The sequence below is a fragment of the Prionailurus viverrinus genome, chromosome C1 (genome assembly GCF_022837055.1).
Source record: "Prionailurus viverrinus isolate Anna chromosome C1, UM_Priviv_1.0, whole genome shotgun sequence".
Classification (NCBI taxonomy): Eukaryota; Metazoa; Chordata; class Mammalia; order Carnivora; family Felidae; genus Prionailurus; species Prionailurus viverrinus.
In genome coordinates, this window is record NC_062568.1 from 192,607,470 (window position 1) to 192,630,460 (window position 22,991).

Genomic DNA, 22,991 nt, shown 5'->3' on the forward strand with positions numbered 1-22,991 from the left:
CAGCACAGAGCCCAATACGGGGCTCAAACTCACAAACCGTGAGATCATGACCTGAGCCAAAGTCAGACACTTAACTGACTGAACCACCCAGGCGCCCCATCTTTTCAGTTATTTTTGAATTAGACCAATGAAAGAACCACAGTTGTGCTTATAAAACTATCTTATCCTATAAGCCTCACAGGGAAAATAAATCCAAAAAATCTTCCTAAAACTTGGCCACATAAGAAAAAAAAAAGCATATTAAGTTTTCTCTGGAGGGTCCAGGCTTTTCCCACACACATTTGTTTCCTGTCTCAGTGAAGACCAATTTTACCTTTGGGCGGGCAAAGGAAAAACACTTCATTTCTGTATTAAAAGGAAGAAAAGAACCTGCTGTTGTCTCATTTTATCTTTCTATATATTAAAATCCTGGGTACACAGATAAGGACCATCACTGCCAACCTTGCCATGTGATTTCAGGGGACTACTTTCACGTCAGGACCATGATTAGATATTGGAATGAAGATGAAACTCTCCCCTTAAATAAAAAATAAAAATTATATTTTCCTATGTGTATAACTAAACATATGAAAAAAACTTCAAGGGATATTCAATATCAGTAGCAGTAGAACTGCAAATAATTTTTTTTTTAATTTTTTTAATGTTTATTAAGTTTTGAGAGAGAGTCAGAGAGAGAGAGAACAGGGGAGGAGCAGAGAGAGAGGGAGACAGAATCCAAAGCAGGCTCCAGGCTCTGAGCTGTCAGCACAGAGCCCAACGTGGGGCTCGAACTCACAAGCCACGGGATCATAACCTGAGCTGAAGTAGGACGCTTAACAGACTGAGCCACCCAGGCGCCCCAATTTTTTTTTTAAAGTAAGCTCTGTGCCCAATGTGGAGGTTGAACTAACAACCTCGAGATCGAGTTGACTGCTCTACCGACTAAGCCAGCCAGGTGCCCCAAGAATCGCAAATAACTTAATTTCTCTCTTTGTGTTTTTTCATACTTCCTAACCTTTCTAAAATGATATGCATTACTTTTATTATAAAAAATGTTACTAAATTATTTTCTTATGCAACCTTTTGTATTTGGCTCCATAATGACATGATCTGCAAAACGTGGAGTCTGGTAATCAATTTATGAAGTGCTGATAAATCCTTAATGTCCTCCAACCCTTTAAAAACAACTAAAAATAAACCGTAACAGTTTCCCAAAAGAAAAAGTCATTAATGGAAAGAATGATAATGTAAGCAACTGGTAACTAATATAAACCTTTTCTTTTATAAGGAGAATATAATATAAAACCTTAGTAATTTAGCAAGTGGATTTTGAAAGTCAGTCAATGACTGTGGACTTAATGTATCTGGGTGGAAAAGAAATAGTTCAAATTTAAGGTGTAGCTTCATTATATTTTGTTTAATGTTTTCTGATTTAAGGATGACAGGGATATTCTCAGGAATGTGAATGAAAATATGGTCATGTCTGTGATTTAATTCCTTAGTACATTTTCTTATTAGATAACCTGCCTCTGAAACCAGTAAAGACATGCAAAAAAATGATCATTCTCTTGCCAGTCATGATAGCAACTGGGAATATAAAATATTAAAAATCAAAGAATCCTAAAACTTGATCTGAACAGTAACTCTAGATTAGTGACATATACTACAAATCAACACTATGATTATTCATATCAGAATGATCTATATTTTTCTTTTTTTGTCTAAGGGCCCTGCACTTCAAGCTTAAATCTTGTTTTACTGAAATCAAGTAGAAGACATCAGAATGACTGAACAAATTCAATAAGCAGTTGTTTAATTGCCATCTCAGAAGAGAAAACACTTTTAGGTGATTTGCGGATAAATGAAAGAAAGAAGTGATCCAATCTCTAGGGTATTTAGATTTACTTGAATGAAGATACTGACAATGATATGTATGGATGGCAGTCAAATATATTTATATAAGATAATATGTCTTATGGTGGTGGCAATGGTGGAACCCTGGGGAGAAGGCAAACTTTTATCAGAGCTGGTCTCAAGCTTAATTACAGTGTTTTAATTTTTTGGTGCATTCTTAGATATTATAATATTACACTAAGCACCAAAATAAGCCAGTCAGTAATGTTATTGAGCCCACATAAACAGAATTAGATAGTTGGCAGAAAATTTTTGAAAGAAAGAAGAAAATAGTCATGTCAGTTATAAAGCTAACTTCTAATGAGAGCCTTGGAATCAATACATGTTTAATTTTAAGTCTGCAAAAAAATGCTTTTCCGTAATATTCTATTCAATGTTTCCAAAGATTTATCCTTAGAATACCTGTGAAAATTTTATCTTCATATATATGCATGTTCAAATAGACAGCATAGACTAATAAATATGGGTGTTCTTACTTACTAAAATTATACAAGACAGATTTTAAGAGAGGGCCATTAACATGCCGAGGTGACATTTTACTTTATTGAATCGACTAAATTGTAAGTAGGAAACACAAATAATAACTTCAAAAAATTCTTCATAGTCCAGCCACACCAAAATACAAATTCTGTCACTAAATTGCATAAATACCCTGGTTAATACACTTTACCAACACCATCTTAAACAATCTCAAACACTACAAATCAGTAAGAGTTTCACACTGACATAAATATACTTAGGGACTCGAGTACAGAGTACCAAAAATATTGGTACTTTTTTTTTTGATGAAGAACAAATAATCACTAGAGTCACAAAATGTCATTTGGTTTGACAATGAAGTGTTTTTCGTTTGTTTGCTTCTGGATACCAATCTAGTTTTCTTCTGATCTTCCACAAAAGTTTTGATTTAATTAATGGAACTTTAAGCTATTGATCTATCTAAACATTCCCAGTATATATGTAAAGGAAGCTACTAATTATTTTCTTCTAAAAAGTTTAATTCTTGGGGGTGCTTGGGTGGCTCAGTCGGTTAAGCATCCGATTCTATCTCGGCTCAGGTTGTGATCTCACAGTTCTTGGGATCAAACTCCATGTTGGGCTCTGCACTGACAGCGCAGAGCCTTTTTGGGATTCTCTCTCTCCCTCTCTCTCTCTGCCTCTCCCTTGTGCCTGCTTGCTCTCTCTCTCTCTCCCTCTCTCTCTGCCTCTCCTTTGTGCCTGCTTGCTCTCTCTCTCTCAAAAATAAACAAACTTTAAAAGTTTAATTCTTTTTATTGAATGATTTTAATATCAGAAATCAGATTATCCCCAGGGCCAAATAAAGCCCTGAGATCCTGGTCTCAACAATAGGCAAGGCCTCACTTCTCATCCTTATCTTTTGTTTCATATAGACTGAGAGAGATCCTGTTTCAGGTTCTGGGATATTCTGCAGGACTCAATCCAGGGGATTTAACTTAAGATAAATGGAATCCAGCAGTAATAAATAAATTCATTAGTGGCTTAAGGATCTTAGAGAACCATTTCCTTTTTTGCGAACCATTTTTTTAACTTATTTTTTTTTTATTTTGAGAGAGAGAAAGAGCAGAGGAAGGGCAGAGAGCGAAGGAGAGAGAGAATCCCAAGCAGCTCACAGTGCAGAGCCCAACGTGAGAGCAGAAATCAAGAACTGAACGCCTAACCAACTGAGCCACCCACATGCCCCAAGAACAATTTTTAATACTCAGTTTTATAAATCATCAAGGTCTCACAAGTCCCAATCTTCTCCTTAATTCACTCTCTGTAACTTTTACCACATTTTCATTTGGGGACTGAGTGACTTAGGAGACAGCTGTGGCACGACAGAATGTCACTGGACTATAACAGCGAAGACCTGGGTTCTAGCTCTTTCTTTCGCTCACAAACTGCTTGTTCTTGGGCAGATCTCTCAACCTCTGAGACTCAGTTTCATCTTGCGAAGCAAGAACATCACTGTTATGGTTACTATGAAGGTTCACTGTACAGGTGTTCAAAATGAAGTGATAGGCAAATACTAGATACTATTTGTCTTTGTACTATATTTCTTAAAACAGTACTTTTTGCAAAGAAACATGAACCAGAGCAATAAAGACACCTAGTGCTTACATGGAAGTGTTTCTTGAGCACCTGAGTGGGCCAACCCTATAGATTTAACTAAGGCTGGTCTTCTTTCCGCTTACCAAGTTCTCAGCCTGGTTCTCCTAATACTTTAGAGAACATCACCAGATAGAATTTTGCAGAAAGAAATTGTGATAGAATATAAGAATTAAAATGAGAATACTTAATAAATATTCCTGAGCCAAGGTCCTCATGAAGAACACTAGATAGGCCACTTTTAATAGTTTTGACATATATACTGTTAAGAAAGAAAATTAGGAAAAACATTTCTGAGTAGTCACAAAATTTATAACCATTTTAAAGCTTCACAGACTTACTTTGTTTCTAAGGCGAAATCGTATCTATGTTACCACCCACAGATTTTGCTTCCTGAAATCATTAAATTTTTTGTATAAAGAGTCTAAGATTTAGCATACTATCTCCATAGTCATTTTACACAATGGAATCCTAAATCCACCACATCTATTAACTTACTTTTGGTTTTCACATTCTCTTCATTGGTTTGTGTTTTTGTTTTTTGTTTTTTAATTTTTTAAGTAATCTCTACACCTAAGGTGGGGATCCAACTCACAACCCCGAGATCAAGAGTTGCATGCGCCACAGACTTAGCCAGCCAGAGGCCCCTCTATTTTACCATTCCATCAAGTAAACAGAGTTATGGGACTGGCCCTGTATATACTACTTAATGATATGACCAGTTCTGTAATGTTACCATCTTTGCAGTGACTTTGTGGCCTGTTCAAATGCAAATACCTCGGGGAAAGTTAATACATTAAACTTTTATTAGTGTTTCTGTACAGAAAAAGGGGATTTGGATATTTGTTAGACTTTTTAATAAGATTTATATAATTAAAAAAATAAATTTGTTAAGAAAAAGGGAGTGAGCAGAAGGTGGCAGTAGGAATGAAGGAGAGAGTTGTGCACAGACACACATACACCCACACAGCACATTACCCTTGCTTTGCAAACCCAGTAAGAAATGCTTTGCACTGCAAATGCCCACAGAACCAGCAGGAATCGAGGTTATCTTGCTAAGCACAGAAGGAAGATACCCAGCAGTAGAGTCCAGCTCCTGGTTCTTTACTAAAGTAAACAATAAATATTACAGTCACTTAATGTATCAACAGTCTATTTAAATAATGCCCCCAAATGGTCTGCAACATGCAAACTAAAAAATGTAGAATCCAACCCTGATAAGATCAGTTAATTGCGAGTGCTTTGTTTCTACATTCTTCTCTTTAACAAAACATGGCAAGTTTATGTTTCAGCAAAGAATGCTTTAAATGCCTTGGGGAAAAGCACTAAAAAACAAAACATATATCTTTATACATTAATTTTGTATCAATATTTGTAATCTTATTCCTTTTTTGAAAATTAATAATATCAGTCTTTCCTATGGTTGTATAATAATCAGTTGGAACATCAACCTGGTGATTAAAAAAAATTTTTTAAAACAAATGCTTTTATATGGGCACTTGCAATAAGAGATAAATCAGATGTGGTAATAGCTTCTTTTGTAAAAGCCATGTGTAAACAGCACATAAAGATGACAAGTCAAGCAGCAATAGCCCATTCTTCAGCCAAAAAAGGAAACAAATGAAGAAAGAACAAAATTCACCAAAAAGAAAATCATCTGCTGCCTCCCCAACCCCCCAAAAGCCTCATAAATAATAGTTTTGGTACATTTTCAGTGGAAAATTTCAGGCCAACTGATAGTTTGAAAAAGGACATTAGAATCACAAACACTCAGGATGGGGATAAACTAACAACAGAGTAACCATGTGACTAGCAAAAGATGATTTAAAAATTCTATCTTTCCTCCCTAGTGTGCCATTCTTTATCTTGCAATACATTTCTCTTCATTCTAAATTTTCTCTCTTGGCTATATCCACCCCCACTTTTTTTTTTTTTAAATAAGGTTTGTATGCTATTGGTCCCTAGCTAGAAATACATCCTTGTAGTGCTCACTAGCTTCTCCACAAAATTTGAGTCATTTTCATGGTCCATTGCTATTCTCTGGCATATAAAGATTATATCTGGATAAAGGAGCTTACTTAGGAGAAGTTGGCCTTTATTAAATTACAGTTGGTAAAACTGCTTATTATAAGAAAATCACTCCGTAACGCAGCCTCTCACAAATGCCAGCAAATGAAACTGCCAATAACAATGATCCTTCAAACATAGTTTTTATTATTTCCTTAATAGTGCTGTTATTAGATTATCCCCAGAAAAGGTGACTGTAAAAGCAAACAGCTTCAAAATCAATGCCTGATGCAAAATTTTAACTATTAGGTAATAGAAAATTTTGCCTTAACACTGCACTCACCAGCAAGGACTCCACAGATCAAATGAGTGTTCTCAAACCTGAATAGAGCTATAGAAGTCAAAGTTTTCAGCAAGTATTAAAAATTATACTAAACATGTCTAGGAGACCAGAAGCCTTTGGTTGGTTAATTTTATTTCATTATACTAAGAAGGGCTGAGATAGAGAAATGGAGATGAAGAGGAAGAAGTTAAAACCAGTACAAAAACTCTGATCATTTAGTATGGAACACAATTAAATATATTTGGCAGGATTTCTCAGAAGTCCCAATTCCAAAAATTATTAAAGGCATGATAAACACTTAAGAAACACATTATGCTCCAATTTAACATCTAGAAAACAGCATCTTGATTCCACAGAACTAAGTACAACAGAAAACTCTAATTAGATATTAACTAGCTGTGCTTTCTCTCCCTGAAAAATCCTATAATAATGAAAACGACTTTCCATGTTAACATTTTCAACAAATTCCTAAAAAGAACATGGCTTTGAAGAAACACTTCGAAATTTTTATACTACTCAAACATGGCCACAAGCACATACTTCAAGCTGGTAAACAGACCACTTCAAAATGTGGAGTGTTGGTTTTCAGTAATCACCTGGATAATACAGTAGAATCTAGGACTGAGAGTAACATAAGAGATAAGGTTTACCCAAGGTGAAGTGAAAGACAAAGCGGTATACCTTCTGTCAATTCCACATCACAGGAGCAAGCTCTCCGCACACCCACATATCCATTCCCACTCCATTCTCCGCCCTTCACTAGGATCACAGTGGCAGTACTGGATGGTTAATAACCACTAATTTGTAGAGTGCTTTTTGAAAAAACAAAAGACAAACTCAGCATATTAAAAATGCTTCTAACAGACGCGACAATTACATGTGTTGTAGTGACTGATTAAGACGGTTAAAAAAAGTTATTTTTAAAACTTGGTATAAATAAGTCAAATGAGTTCCAAGTTGATTTAAAACATTAATATTCTGAGAACTGAACACATGCCAAGGTTATCTCTGCTTTAGGACTGAGCAAAATACAATTCCTGGGACACAGAGAAGAGTGAAAATACAGAAAAACAAGGGAACTTTTCTAGAAAGACTGGCTGACAGTATTTCTTGCAGATCCCCTAAAACAGAGGTTCTTTTTCCTTTTCTTTTTTTCTTTTTTTTTTTTTTTTTTTTTTTTTGGTAGTGGGACTATGTCCTGCCTTGCTGGCTCCTATTTCCTTAATGACTACTATCACCCAGAATCAGATTTTCAATAAGATTTATTCATGATAAATTTACATACTAAGAGCAAATAACGTGAGAAAAATATCAAAGAAAACGTTCCAAAAGAGAAGTTCTTAGCAGATTTCTTTAGGCTTAAATATCCTGCTGAACTGCTAATGGATAGACTATTTAGCCTAGTATCACAGCTAATGCATCCTGGACCAGGAACTGAAGGGAACATAAGTGCACCGATTTATTAGAAAGCACCTCCCAAAGCTAACCACAGAATAAGCAATCTTTGACACAATCATGTCCATGTCAACTAGGAAGCAAAGACATTTCCAAAAGAATATAAATTAATTTTATTCTCATTTACTGGTAAATACTGCCCAAATAGATCCTGAATTGGGGGATTCCTCTTAGAGAAATCTCTTTATTTAGAAAGAGGAACCCTTCTAAAATGTTTTCCTTAAATTCCCAATGTTAAATTTATACCACTGCTTGAAACACTAAGGCGTACCAAAACTCCAGAGTGAAAAATCATTTCACTTTCTTTACCATGTTTGTTAGATATCTCTAAAACCTGTCTAAAGAGAAGATGAATTTGGGAATTGTTTCTTTATCTCTTAGAGGAAAATGAAGGCAGACCCTTAAAAACCAAGCCAAACAAAGGGGTTAGCTGGATTCATCACTAAATATATTAGGAGCACAGTTGACATTGAACAATCTGGAAAACTGAGAAAGGCAGAGGTGTTGTGGGGGTTACAGATATGTTTGATTACAGTTCTGGTGCATCCCGACTACCCAATAAATAGGAACAGATGCCTTGCCTTTTGTTTTCCATTTCCAGTCACAAAAAAGACCAAAAGTATTTCAATACTGAATGAAGACACTAAGAGCGCATCTACAGCTCTTCAAACAGTACAAAGGCAGAAAGAATAAATTAATCAGTTCTCTGGTTCTCTAGACCAATATCAGGGGTCAGTAAACTACACCCAACAGTCCAAATCCAGCCCTCTCCTTGTTTTTATATTGCTGTGAGCAAAGAATGGTTTTATATTTTTAAATGGCTTGGAAAACATAGAATGATACTTAGTGACACATAAAACTCGTATGAAATTCAAATTTCAGCGTCCATACGTAAAGTCTGATTGGAACACATTTACATTCATTTGTTTATTGTTTATGCTGCTTTCACTGTACAATGGCAAAGGTGAGTAGTTATGACAGTGACTATATGGCCTACAAAGCCTAAAATATTTATTATCTGACCTTTATAGAAAAAGTTTGTCAACTCCTGGTCTACCTGATATAAAAAACCCTTGAGATCACAAGAGTTTGATACATTCGGTGTTTTTATACCATGGAAAACACAAGAAAAATGTGTCAAATTGTTCTCTGCAAAGCATTTTAGATAAACACAAATTGTCAACAGGTTCCCTTTATGGTATCACACTCCAATATGAATTTATACATACAAACAAGCACCCAGTCTCAATGATACCTTTTATAGGGAAAATTTATTACCTTTGGTAAATGGATAAGAGCTTTTAATTGAACCAAGTTACAAGACATTAACAAGAGAGACTGATACCTACAATAGAGGTAAATGTAGATTCTTTGCATAAACCACAGACCACACTATAGGATTAATAAGAGAGATAGTGGATTTTGGACCAAATATGGTTTTTGGGGGGGCTACCTGCATATACTAATTAGGAATATGGTGATTAATTTGGCACAAATTTGTGTCCCAATATAAGAAATTCTAAATGAAAAGTTAAAGCTTATCCATTACCATTTGTGACTAATCATTTAATTCAATTTAATACATTTTAATTATTTGCTATGTATCTTGAGACACAAAGGTGGTAGATTGGCAAACAAAGATGAATAAAACAAGGCCTCTCACCTTTGAGAATCTCACAGTTTTAAGGGGACAGGGACAAGCTAAAAGAGATGAATTAACAAAATTTCAAATTTTTCATACCACTTTTTCTGGTGGGGATCTAAGCCATGATCAGAATGCTAAACAGAAAGTAAGTTTCCATAAGTTTATTATGTCACACTGGTATAAATCAAAACACATGGGGGTGACAAAGTATGTAAAGATTAGTCAGGCTGTCAGAGAAGGCAAACAAACTTACGATGTAGGCGGTATGCTTCTTCGAAACAGAATAGTGATTCTGTCTTGTCAGTAGAGACTGGGCTACAAGACGTTTCCAAAGCTACAAAACTATCATACCCTCGCTCTTTTATCTAAAAAAAATTTTTTTAAATCCCACGTGCCTGTATCATCTGTGAAGCTGGGATTTCTAGGAAATTTCAAAATGTTCTTTTTAAGAGAGATGGCAAGTCAATGGGTAAGAACCTAAGATGAATAAACCACAGGGGAGTAACCTATGGGCAATGGACCAGAAAGCAAAAAGAGCTGAGAAAACAAGGGCAGCGAGAACAAGAAAGGATAAAGGAGGATAAATGTTAGGAGGAATATTGGGGCAGATCTGGATATCAGATGGTAAGTTATCTGAGGGCAAGAACTATGATTAATCTCCTACATGAGAGTCTTAACTACGTGAAGAGCTTATAATGTGGAAGATGGAAAATTCTTCAGGATGCCTCCATTCAGGGCCAAGAAATGAAAGCTATAGGGAAATGGATTTTGAGTTAATATAAGAATGACTTATATGCAAAAATCAGATTAGGTCCAAAGATGTAGTATGCTATGTCTTAGGAGACACTGAATGACAGGCTAGTGACCACTTGGCCTATAAAGGGTCTTTAAATCCCTAAGTGATATTGTACAGAAGAGTCAAGCATTGGGGTGGAGAGGAGTTGCATTAGGGGCTTATCCAACCCCAAAATTCTGATAACTCTGCCTCTTTGCATCTGTGCCATACATTGTCCTACTGTGCAAAGAATAAATGCATAGCAGTAACCATGTTTTCCCCTTAATTCTTATTCTCTGTGTTTTACTGAGATAGGATCCTGTACATATGGAGACTCTTCTTTAAGAGACAGTAGAGGGGAAAATGAGAGACTCAACTGCACCCTTTAATAATTTGTGTGTGTGGGGGGGGGACCTGAGAGATGGTTGGGACTCATGCTTTTCTCCTGCCCTTTAATCTTTGGCATGTTAGATTTATTCTAATTACTGCAAATAGGATTATGACTATGATAAAGGGGAAGGCTATGCTCTAGGATATCAATCACAAAAGATTAGAAAAGCGTTCCTAAAGCATACACTTCCTCAACGATCTGTCACCCATACATTTAGTTAGGCTATGTTTAAAGTTATTTAGCTTTTAGCTTGTATTTCTGACCTGTGGGAGTAATAAATGACTTTCTCTTCTTTTTGTCTTTCAAGTTCTAGTATGATAAGAATTTCATTTATGAAGTGAAATCCTCCATGAATTTGTAATTGTTGATCACAGCCACCCCTGCTCCCCTTTTGGACTAACCTTACGTGGCTTCCTTGCTCTAACAGCCATACCTTCTTAACCGTTTCCAGTGCCCCATCCCAGGTCCACACCAATGTTTGTTTGTATCATGCTCTGCTGCAGTAAAGAAGGATATCCTAAGGCATGAGGGGTAACAGAAACAAGAAGCGAGAGCAGACTCACTAATCCACTATCCACTACAATGTACAGGAGGCAGATACGGTTATCCCATGTGCCATGCATAACAGAGAATAAGAACTCGTTTCCATTTCTAGTACCAAAGTTACAAACAACAAGGTTAGTTTGAGTGCAATGAAAACAAGCAAGATTTCTTCCTCAGTGTGGTAGAGAATGCTGTAAAGAAGTTTGGATTTTATAATTTCTATGAAGAATACAGGGAAACTGTAGAGAAGTTCTACATATCTTTTTTCAAAAAAAGTTTTTAATGTTTATTCATTTTTGAGAGACAGAGACAGAGCACAAGCAGGGGTGGGGCAGAGAAAGGGAGACACAGAATCCAAAGCAGGCTCCAGGCTCTGAGCTGTCAGCACAGAGCCCGACGCGGGGCTCGAACTCACGAACTGTGAGATCATGACCTGAGCTGAAGTCAGACGCTTAACTGACTGAGCCACCCAGGCGCCCCTCTATATATCTTTACAATACTCAATACTCTTGGCCAAAAAACAAAACAAAAAGACAGCAACAATGAGAAAGTGTCTAATTATTTTTGAATTTTCTGTCTTCCTTTTGTAAATACGTGATCACTAGGTAAAGCCCACATATAAATTTTGCTCGGTAATGCCATCTAAAAAATAACCAGACCTCAAATGCCTAGAAAGAAATATACTAGGACCTAGGATGACAAATGGAAATCTAATCCACAGAAGATCCCTAGTCTAATATTAGCCAACAGAGTCAATATCTTCTCCCTTCAAAACTTTTACCAAAGATGTAAACATGCTGTAAAATTGACCCATGCAAACCGAATCTCCTTTGTATTCTAAGTGTTAGCACAAGAAAATGGCTAAAAGATAGGTCCAAAAGATTGATGCAGGGTTTATTTTCCAGTTTGGTCCACTGTAAGAATACCATAATGATAAGATGAATTGCTTAAGAGTATGATGAATTTGAAAAGACATTTTTACCTTTAATAGTTTTAATGCTTGGTCAAATATCAGTAGAAAGTAGATGGAAATCAACACAGCTATTTAGCTGCTTGCTTTCATATGAAAAATTCCAAAAAGTTAATGTCTGTTTGTTTTTAAGTTTCTATCTTGCCAATCCACAAAAGATCAAGAAATGAACAATAACCAGAGCTTTTGGTTCCTGGAACATATTACAGATTCATTCTCATGAGGTAGGTTTGTCTCTATGTTACAAGGTGGAAATCTGGGCACCGAGTAGTTAAGTGAACTTCTCAGAGTCACCCGAGAAATGATTAAAACCAAAACCAAGGCAAAAAACAAAAACAACAAAAGAAAAAAGAAAAAACAAAAAACAATGAAGATTTTTTTACTGGTTTGCATTGATGCCTTTAGTCCAAATTGTTTGTTGGGTTGTTTTTTTTTTAAAGTTTTTTATTTATTTTTGAGAAAGAAAGAGAGCATGCATGAGTGAGCAGGGAAGGGGCAGAGAGAGAGGGAGAGAGAATCTCAAGCAGACTCTGCACTGTCAGGGCAGAGCCCGACACAGGGCTCGATCTCACGAACTGTGAGATTATGACCTGAGCCGAAATCAAGAGTTGGACGCTTAACTGACTCAGCCACCCAGGCGCCCCCCTTCCCCCGCCCAGAATTGTTTTTCATTTATCAACCAGCCATTAAGAAGCTGACCCAGGATAAAACCAATACACAGTTATTTGTATCTGTCTCTGGTATTGAGAATGGAATGAGATGTGAGAAGGAAAGAAAGACTAGTCTTACACAGCTTTGTTACAAATTTCAACAGTATTAATGTTAGTTAACACAAAGCTGTAATGTCTACTATTTTTCCTTTGATAACTGTGATCGATACATCTTTTGAACCTGCACTGACCAGCTTAATCCAATACAAAGGCTTGGCCCTTCTCCTCCCAACCATTCTTATCCTATTAATAAAAGAAAGGGCCTCTCTTTTATCTATCAGTAAGAATCTCTGAGGATTCCCGCTGCACTTCAGGAAACTGAAAAATACTATTGGCTTACACTAGACTTTGAATGGATTTGGAACAGCTCTAAAACAAAGGGAAAGAAAATCCAAGGTGAAGTTTACAATAATAATTAATAAAAAACTGTGTACCAGGATGAAAACTGGAAATATAATCTTAAACAGTTATAAAAGTATCAATAAAATCCTGATTATTTCCTTTTCAGTTCCTCGAAAAAATTTTAAAAGACTCTATCCAATGTTATAGTTTTGTTATTTCATCAGGAAAGCTCTTATATTTCTATTTCACAGATAAAGGGGGGTACTTATGATTATCACTTTCTGTGTTCGAGGATAGTTGTGCAATGTGTCAGGCTGATTTGAAGTCTCTCTTTTCTTATGAGTGAATCAAGAAATATGCTTAGTTCCAAAATATTTGTTATAAACAGACATAGCCTGTGACATGAAAGATACACACCCATAACACATTTTAAAATTTAACCTGCTCCTTACTTCTTTTCCCATTTGGGGGGGAAGGCCTGTAACGATAGAATTGCAGTTTTTAGGAAAATACCAGAGAATTATTTCTACATGTCTCCAGAGAAAATAGAATAGTGGTGGGTGTTGAAGGACAAAAGATTCTTGGCATTAGTGTTCTCTCTTTTTTTGCTCTAAGAAGACATCATCTTAAAAACAGAAAGTCTTGTTTAGAAGTTTCATCAATTAAAAAGTGTTGAGAAGTATAAACAAAGTGCAAAAATCTCAGTTTGATAACCTCATGAACTCAGATTTCAAAACAAAGATTTGTGACAACATGAATCAAATTATCCATATTGGTACATTCAAGTGCCATAAAAAGTAAGCTACATGCAAGAAGATATCATTAATACGGAGGCAAAAAATAACAGGTTAGGTATCCGAGCTATGTTGTGAAGACAGAGCACACTCATATTTACTTCAGGGAAGCCTTGAAGATCAACATGCAAACAGAGGACACATACTTGTCACGATAGAATTTTAGCTCACAAGGCCATCAATTAAAAACAGTTGATTTCAACACAAATGTAGGAATAAACAGGTCTGAGGTCTATCAGGAAAACGGAATATATCAATATATATTTTAAACTTACTATAATGGCTAAGTATTGCTTCTAGCAATATAATTACTTAAGTTGTAAAGAAGTAACACAACATTTTAATTCAGAGAAAGGTATATTTATGTACAGATCTTGAATAAATCTGTATCCCAGGACTTTTAAAGATGGGTAGAGTGGTCTGGAAATTCAGCCCTGGCTGGAGGCTAAGGGGCACCAGCACCATTTTCCTTAAACCATCAACATTCTACTTGTGAAAAGCTGGCGTTTAACCTTTGCAGATACCTTCTATACACCAGGCAGGATAGAGTTGTTTTTCTCTGTACATCTCAGAAATACACACAAGAAGGCCACAGAAGTCAAAAGCCCTTTTCCAAAAAGGGCCTTTGTATATACTGGTTTGATATCTCAAGAAAAGGAGTGGTTATGGATTCATAGGTTAAAATGTATCATTTTAAGGCTTTTGAAAAATTAGCAAGTTGAATTTTTTCCTTAAACTACAGAGGCCATGCCACATAAATGACTATAGAAGATTAGGAAATATTCCATCCAATGTTTCTACAGAGTATCCTGCTTTGCGTGAAACACTGAAGAGGAGGACAGCAACAGTAAACAATAAGAACATGCAGGATAAGAGTTAAAGCTTTGGGGGAAAGTACCAACTGTCATATGCTTAAATCTGATTTGTCTAAACTTGTTAAATATCAGTGAGGAAAGCTGGCTTGGGCAATCCATTGCTACTCCTTTGTGCTCCACAATACATATTCTACAAAGAGTAGTAACATTTTATTGACAGAAAAATGATCACAAAGAGCTCCCCTAGGACAGTGAACTATCAAGATCAGAGGGCATCATACAGGAGACAACACAGTAGAAGCAAACAACAAAAGTTCAGTGGTTTTAGTCTTGACATTTCAGATGAGCACCCTGTCTTCCGATCACAGAAAGACCAACCACCAAACAGCCAACGCAAGAATCACGAGAAAAGACATCATGAAAGGAATACGAGGTGATGGGAAAGTACTAGAGTAGAGGCGGCACTTTTTGAGAGGCTTGTGATCCTCAGGGATTGGAATAGAAACCTTGGGAAGAATTTCTTCATTTTCTTGCTGGGGCAAGGCTCTCTCAGTAGATCTCTCTTGCCTTTTAATTTTCTCTTCATCCTGCACTAACAGAGCACGTTCCTGTGTCTGCTTTCACGGTAGAAGATCAAGAAAGACAGAGAAAGATGAACAAAATGACAGATGGAAAAATGCTCAAAAATGATACTTGGGGATGTGCAAAGGATTTGGGAAAATCTTATGGACACTCTTTATTTCACTTTACTTGGGCAATTTATCCCAGCAAAGTTTCCAGAACACAGGAGAGTACTCCATAGATCATTTTTTGAATGAATGCACATTAAAAGTCCTGAGAGTTCAAGGAATTACTTGACTTACTTAGTTATAGTATTTGTTCCTTGAGGCTTCAAGGATACTCATAGGAATTTTGGGTCATTTTGCATTGTTTTAGTGCTGCCAGTTTTTCTTAGATCAATTGGGCAAAGCCAATAATGAAGCATTCTTTTCGCCATCAGAAAAGTTACTTTTATTACAAATAGAATGGCAGAATATAAAAAGTTATCCTCATACCTCTTCACACAGACTTAAAAAGCTCTAACAGTTCATTCAGCGTGGCGATTAGCTTTTGCTCAAAGCAATAAAAATCTTAATCCCATACATTTTAAAGATTGCAAAAGAAAAACAAAAGTATAAAAGTTTATATGTGCCTCCAAGGTCTACCAAAAACAAATACCCCCCCCCCCACAAATCTCAACAACTATAAACTCCCTCCCCCTCTTGCAGAATCATGATTAAAAATAACAGTGATAACAATCATCGTGAAGGTTTATACATCACATTAAGCAAGTACTTTTGACACTTTTAAGGTAAGTTGTCTTTTCCAACTATCCAATTAAGAAGTTTTCTCCCCCCCACAATTTCTGTGCTCTGCCATCTACTCAAGACAGATATTATCTATGAAAGAAAAAACTTGGCTCTAAGCTCTCTCAGTTGGGCCAGCCTCCTCTGGTCAGTTTGGAATTTCGACACAGGTTCTTTGCACACCCCTAAGTGATATGTATCAGGGAGAAAGTAGCTGGGGGACTGGTCAGCAAAAAAGAAAAAAGGAAAAGAAAGGATGCAAAATTATAATGATTTTCCAAAGAAAATAAAGAGGGAGAAGAAAGACAACATAAAAAGAATAGGGTACAATTAAATTCATTTTTTCTCCGAATACATATTTACATCTTCATGCAGCTTTTCAACCAGCCATGCGCCGAAATAAGCAAATTGAAAGCTGCAAAAGCTGCAGCCGTGGAAATGTTATGTGTTAGGTCAAACGGCAGTGGGGGTGTGAATTTACTAGTAGAGCCAAAAGAAAAAAAATTACTCAGCAACTGCTGTTCAGTTCTGGGGATTATCTGCTTAGTGCCATGACAAGAGCAAATTCGGATTAAGAAGCACAAGTCATAACAGCAGCTTTACCTCTGGCCCACCAACCTTTCTTTCCGAGGGAAGGACAGAGATTTTCTTCACCTGGTCATACACAAATTACATAAAATTCAGTAGCCTTGCAATGCAACAACAATGCTGCCAAAGACGGAAGAGGTATCCCCAGAGAACAGAAATATCGCCCTAATTATTAAAGAAAAAGTAAGATATGCCAGAAAGTGGAGTTATCCTATATAAAAGGTTATCATAGTACAGTTCTTATTTATTCTGTTATTCATTTAGAGGAGTAATATACATAAGAGCTAAAGTGGCTCAAATACTCCCCACTAATCTAACTTATAAAAAGTCCTTTCTTTAAATCCACAGAATGAATCCATTTCCAACCAGCCCTGAGGTGATTTCTGGAGGGTTTTATTAAGATATAAGATGTTTTCTGGAAATGGAGACTGATTCAAATTTACCAAACTTAATCCAAGAGAGTAGTAAGTTACTTTTCTGAAGTAATTGAGCATCTTTTATTATTTCCACAGAGTCAAAAAGAAAACTTCTAGAAAATATGCAGTTATGGTTTACAGAGAGGGTTAACCAGGCATGATAGCAACAAGACATTTCTCCTGGTATCTAGGTTTGTAGAAAGCAGAGTCATTGTCTTAGTTCAGGGTACATTATCTAGATTTAGGATACAAAACGGATGTCCATTTATAGCAGGGAATGGAGGCAGAGAGACAATGAATAAGGGCAACGGCATCCTGTCACCCCCAGTAACCAGCTACCCATATTCGGGAATTCTCCAGTCTTGGTGAATTGTTAGCCAATTCCAATCGCATTTTGAAAAATATAAAAAGTACCCTTCGTGAGACAATTTTTATCATCTTCTCCAGTTCCAGAAACTAGACAAACGTGGATAGTTTACCATGAATTCTGAATATAAAAACAAGGTGTTTTTTTTTTTAAGGTATTAAGACATCACTACCTTTAACTAGAATTGCTACTGCTTTTGGCAAAAAGAAAGCATATAATTTAAAAAATCATCATAACCACTCATTAAGTCATTGTGACTATTTATATAAATATTAACCTGAATAGGCTAAAGATTAAGTAGAGAATTTTTAAATACATGCTTAAGGTAACTTTTAAGATATTCCATTTCACAGATTTATTTAGTCAAGTGTAGGATTTCTAAGATAGGTAATGACAACAATAACACAAAAAGAACAGCCTCCCAAAGGTGTCTCTGACTTCTTCTACTTGTGATTATCTTATAAAACAATGTGTTAAAAGTTTGATGTGACTCATAAAGATAAAATAAATCGTCAACGGTTTTTCTAAAATTGAAATACAATCACTAATATGTGGTATTCTGCATTCTCTGGCTTAGGGGCCTCCTTGGTTTATTATATAATTGTGGTCAACCATTCCAGACATTTTTAAGTTGTGCAAATGTTCAAATAAAGTTTTAAAAAAATGTTTATCCTGTTCCAATTTTGACCTTACTAAATTTAGTAAACTCTCTGGTCCTTGGAGGCACAGTTTGAACATAAAGTTCCACTGGCTTATGGTCAATTTGTAAACACACACTAGCCAGAAGGAGGGAGTTCTCAAGAGTCTGATCATCTAATGGTAGTTCTAATGGCTCCTATAATTCCACTGGGTAGCCCACAGGACTTAAAAAACAAGTGTTTGATTATGCATGCCTTAAAGCTGCAATGAACTGGTAAAGAATCAAAACCAAATTTCAGCTCTAAACTTACTTTCAGATACAGAACATTAATACACAAAAACATTTATTTCATTCATTCTCACAAGTGGTCACATGGACAAAGTACTCACTCCTTCTCCTGTGGGAAGCTGCCCATTGATGTTAAGTGTTCGGAATGGGGAGTGAGTGGATAAGCGTTTATCCCATTCACTAGGCCGTGGTTCTGGTACAGATTCCATAAAGTTCTTTTTCAGCTCACTGATGCTGGCATGATGTTTTTTTATCTCTTCTTGACTTTTGTCTAAATCCTATAGTTGAAAGGACAAAGATGCAAAACAATAAATACTCAAGAGAAAAAGAACACATCAAAGGAAGCCCATCAGACTGCGGGCACTGGTAGAAAACACACCACATCCAGGGCAGATGTTATGAATCCATAAATTGCATTCAAATTTTAAATATGCAACATGGTATATTGGCTTGCCTTTTTTTTTTTTTTTTTTTTTTTTTTTAATGAGGTGCTTTTCTTGGAAGCAGTAAAGCCTCATAACCCACAGCTTTTAGCAGTTATGTAACCCATGGACCTCACTCCTTAATTTTACAATTTTTCTTCCCATTATGACACAGTGTTTGATCTCCAACTCCTCATCCCAAGAAGGTAATCTCACAGCTCAATTAGTCTCAGCTTGATAGGAACTGATTGAGGCTCAGCTTAGGCAGGATGGAGATAGCAATAAATAAGGAGCAACTAGTTAAACAAAGGACATAATAGAAGACGCAACTGCCACCATTGGCTGCTTTGCTTTGGTGAGTTGCAAACATATAGCATCCCTCTATTTCTACCTGGAGATCGTTTTGCTTCCCTTTTACTAGGTGGCTATTGCTGGTTTTCATAAACAAGAAAAGCCCTTTCTTGTTGTAAGAATTTATTACTTGAATTCCTGGCTCAAGCCTCGAGAGCAAATTGTTACTGCCTCTAAAAAATCACTTGGGTATGTAACATAATGACTTTTTTTCTTTACCAATACTATTCACACAAACTAAAAGTTTTATGCCTTCCAGCTTCTGAGAGCTTTACTTCATCTCTTAGTATAATTCAAAGTAGGGACCTTCTTCCAGTAATTTTCAACAGATTGGAAGTGATTTAACAAGAATTCATCAAATACCTTATATATCTCCTTGACAATTTAAAATATCTCAACTGTTCCAACAGAATTGAATACTGGACAACTAGGTTCAAGCTTTTAATGGGATATTCCAGAGACAAAGGATCAAAACTAAGGTTAATAAAGGTAGAAATAATATTCAGGTTTATGTAACAGGAGGCATATAAAATTTCCACAAGGTAGACTTGACAAGAAAAAAAAATGAGAAATACTACTTGGAAGACAAAAACTCAAATGTTTTTTGCCCAACATACTTCTCCAAAAAGAGTCAGGAGATCTATGCTTGAGATCAAAATATGTGGGAGCCTGTCACTTGATGACTGCTAAAAATTCTGTGTTTATTATATATCACAGCAGCTCTGTATCCAAGAAAAGCATAATATTAAATATATCTTTTAATATGCTCTGTGAATTTGGGGACTAGTTGTTCCTTTTTTGGGAAAAAAAAACTGGAACTCATTTAAATAAAAATTTGTTTGAATAATTTTTCTGGAGCAATGTATGTTTCACCTAAATAAAATTTTTTCAAAGGCAACGTCCAAGGGAAAATAGCATAGGAGAAAGAACTGGCGAGGCACACGACATAATTTTGATTCTGGAAATATATATTCAGAAAATTCCTTTAAGTCTATACTTTTAATTTTTGCAACACTAAACCATCTATATTTGCTTTGAGATCAAAGAGAAAACTAACCCAAAAAGGGCAATCCTGTAGCTTCCCCATAAAAGTACCTCTTGCTTGTTGGGATGAAATGAGTATAGCCCACGAATATGGGCTTTACCATGGGGAAACAACAGTGTGCCCTTTTATTCTAGCTGAAAGCAAGAAAAGCATGTTTACTAGCTAAAGAAAAGCATGAACAAGCTTGGTCAAAGACTCAGTAATAGGCTGAGCAACTGAGACCCACAAGGCATGTAAGGCCCTGTGACCCAGCTCCTAACTGGAAATTACATCTGCTTGGTTGAAGAACAATTGAACACATCTGGGAGAGTTACAAGTATGAATGGAGGAAAACAAAAATGAGTGAGAGATGCTATGGTAAAACTGTAACTCTCGAGGCTAGCCTCTTAATATGAGAGTGGGGATTTGTTGTTCTTCTTGCCTAGCTTTGGATTGGCTTGGAACCTGAGAAAATAAATGTTGCAATAAAATCAGCAGCTTCTGAAGGAGCTTTCTCCATCCTTCTTAGCTGGCTCTGTTAGAAACCTGTGGGGGCACAGAATAAAATTAAGATCTCAAAGGGACCTGTTCCAAATAGAATTTGTCATAGACACTTGCTACAGGTTCTCTCTGGGAGATGGAGGAGGAGGCGGTAGATCTAAAAATGAACTCGACCTTATTTGGCCAGAACAAAGCATTAGTGGGGGTGGGGGAGGAGTAGGGGGAAGAGAGATGCTTTAGGAAAAAAAAAAAAAAAACAAAACCCTGCTAGAGTGACAGATAACTTGGGAGAACCTCCTTGGCGGGGTGGGGGAGACGAAAAAACTTTTTACCATAACTAGAGAATGATGGTTAGCCAAATTACTTGGGCTGTTTTTAGGCTAGACACTTTTTGATGCTTATCATCTTATAATTTTAGCAGCAGCCAAACCAAACCATTAAATATAAAATGTTCTCAAAAAGTAGTTAGTAGTTTTAATTTTCAAACACACACTTATTTAGAAATCCCCTCTTGTGGCTGTCAGTGAAATGCTGGGGGAAAAAAACACACCACACACAGAGATTCTGTGAGTCTCAGAAGCCATAACACACCTCATTGAACAAATGACAAATATATGATTGGCACTGCAGGTTCCAGTCAAGAGGAAGCACTAAAGACGGACCCGTGAAGGAAAAGGCATGTTTGAGATTGGGAGAGGTTACCTTGCCAAGAACAAGGACATCAACGGACATATGCCATTCTTCCTAATTTCAGAAGCAGAACCGTTTAGGTCTAGTTTCAGTGATGGGCTAAAGCAAAGAGATCTAGTTGCCAAATATCCATGAGATTTAAAAATCTCATGTTACATGAGGTAAATGTATGTAAAACGCTTGGTATTGTGCCCATCACGCAGTACGTGATTACTGAAGGCTGGCCATAATTTTTATTTTTTATATTAAAGTACCTTATACATACATAGCTAGCACTCAAAAATACATGTTTTGACAAAAAATAAGACAAGGTTAAGTAACTATTAGAAGCCATTATATTAAACCAGAGATCTATCTAAAAAAGCTTCTCCAAATTTCCAGTTTAATAATATTTACCACATTTCATATATATTCATCTTTCAGGTCTCAGCTAATATGTTTTCTTTTCAGAGAGAACCTTCCCATCTATCTTATTCAGAGTAGATCTCCTTCCTTAGCACAGCATACAGTTTATTTTCTTCACAGCTTCTGTAACAACTTGAAGTCATTTTATCTCTATTTGTTTACTTGTGTATTGTTTCTCTCCTCCCTACTTCCACACATTGTTAAGCTTCTTGAAGGCAGGGACCAACTTCCTTTATCATCTTCCAATATATTTATATTTCCTTCAAATTGAGGTTCAATCCCCAATGTCAGAGTTATACTCATTTCTTTTGGCTCTGTCTTGAGCAAAATTGTAAGATAATCTGGTCAACTATAAGAGTCTTTGTGATGTGTAAACTAATGTAAACTCAGTTTTTTCTACACATTATTATTGTTCCTCACTTTTTCCACGTCCCTACACATTATCCATGTTCCTCACTTTTTCCTCAGAGTTCCTCTGATCTTCTAATTAGTTTTATATTTCCCTATCTAATGTGGAGGCCCAAACTAGGTAAGTTTACTAACATAAGTCTGGTAAAAATCTCATCACTGTTGAATGTAACGAGAAAATGACCTTACAATTCCTATAGTACACAGTATGTTGCTATCTCTATATGGAAAAAGTATAGTTTAATAGAAATAGATAGACCCTTAACTCAAATCCTAGCTTTACCAATTTATTAGCTTTGTGACCACAGGGAAATTAATTTCTCTAAGCCTTAGTTTTCTTATCTTTAAAATAATAATCTTATGCCCACAGACCTGTTTTTGTAATTAAACTACCATATATCATAGTAACTACTTATTAAATACGAGGTCCCCTCCTTCCTTCCTATATCTTTTTCTTTTCCCTGACTTTCCTGTCATTTTCTGGTATCCCCAATATTTTAAGTCCATTTTGAATTGTGATCATTTTCCTATTTTTCCACATTCTCTCAGTTCAGAAGATGAAAAAAATTGTTAAAAATTTGATGCTTGGGACATATGGGAGTTTATACTCTTGGAAAATTCAAGGAACTTCTAACAGCGATGTAGACTTTTCTACAAGTGGGTAAAACAATGGAACCGCAAGAGGCAGAGGTAGTCCCAATCATATATTTTTTAGAGAAGTATGACAGATGGAAACTAAAAAGAGTCAGAAGG

General features: G+C 36.1%; 1 protein-coding gene across 13 annotated transcripts in view; it reads right to left on the reverse strand.

Moving 5' to 3' along the window:
• The window catches only part of EPB41 (erythrocyte membrane protein band 4.1), a 200,042-nt gene that overhangs the window by 22,593 nt on the left and 154,458 nt on the right, over positions 1-22,991 (reverse strand). For 10 of the 13 annotated variants that reach the window (XM_047872671.1, XM_047872667.1, XM_047872668.1 and 7 more), the window contains one exon: positions 18,539-18,715. In XM_047872671.1, coding sequence (XP_047728627.1) covers positions 18,539-18,715 — 177 coding nt within the window. Of the gene's footprint in view, positions 1-16,105; positions 16,361-16,756; positions 16,793-18,538; positions 18,716-22,991 lie in introns of those variants that run through there. The other 3 variants (XM_047872677.1, XM_047872675.1, XM_047872676.1) reach the window with 2 other exon arrangements.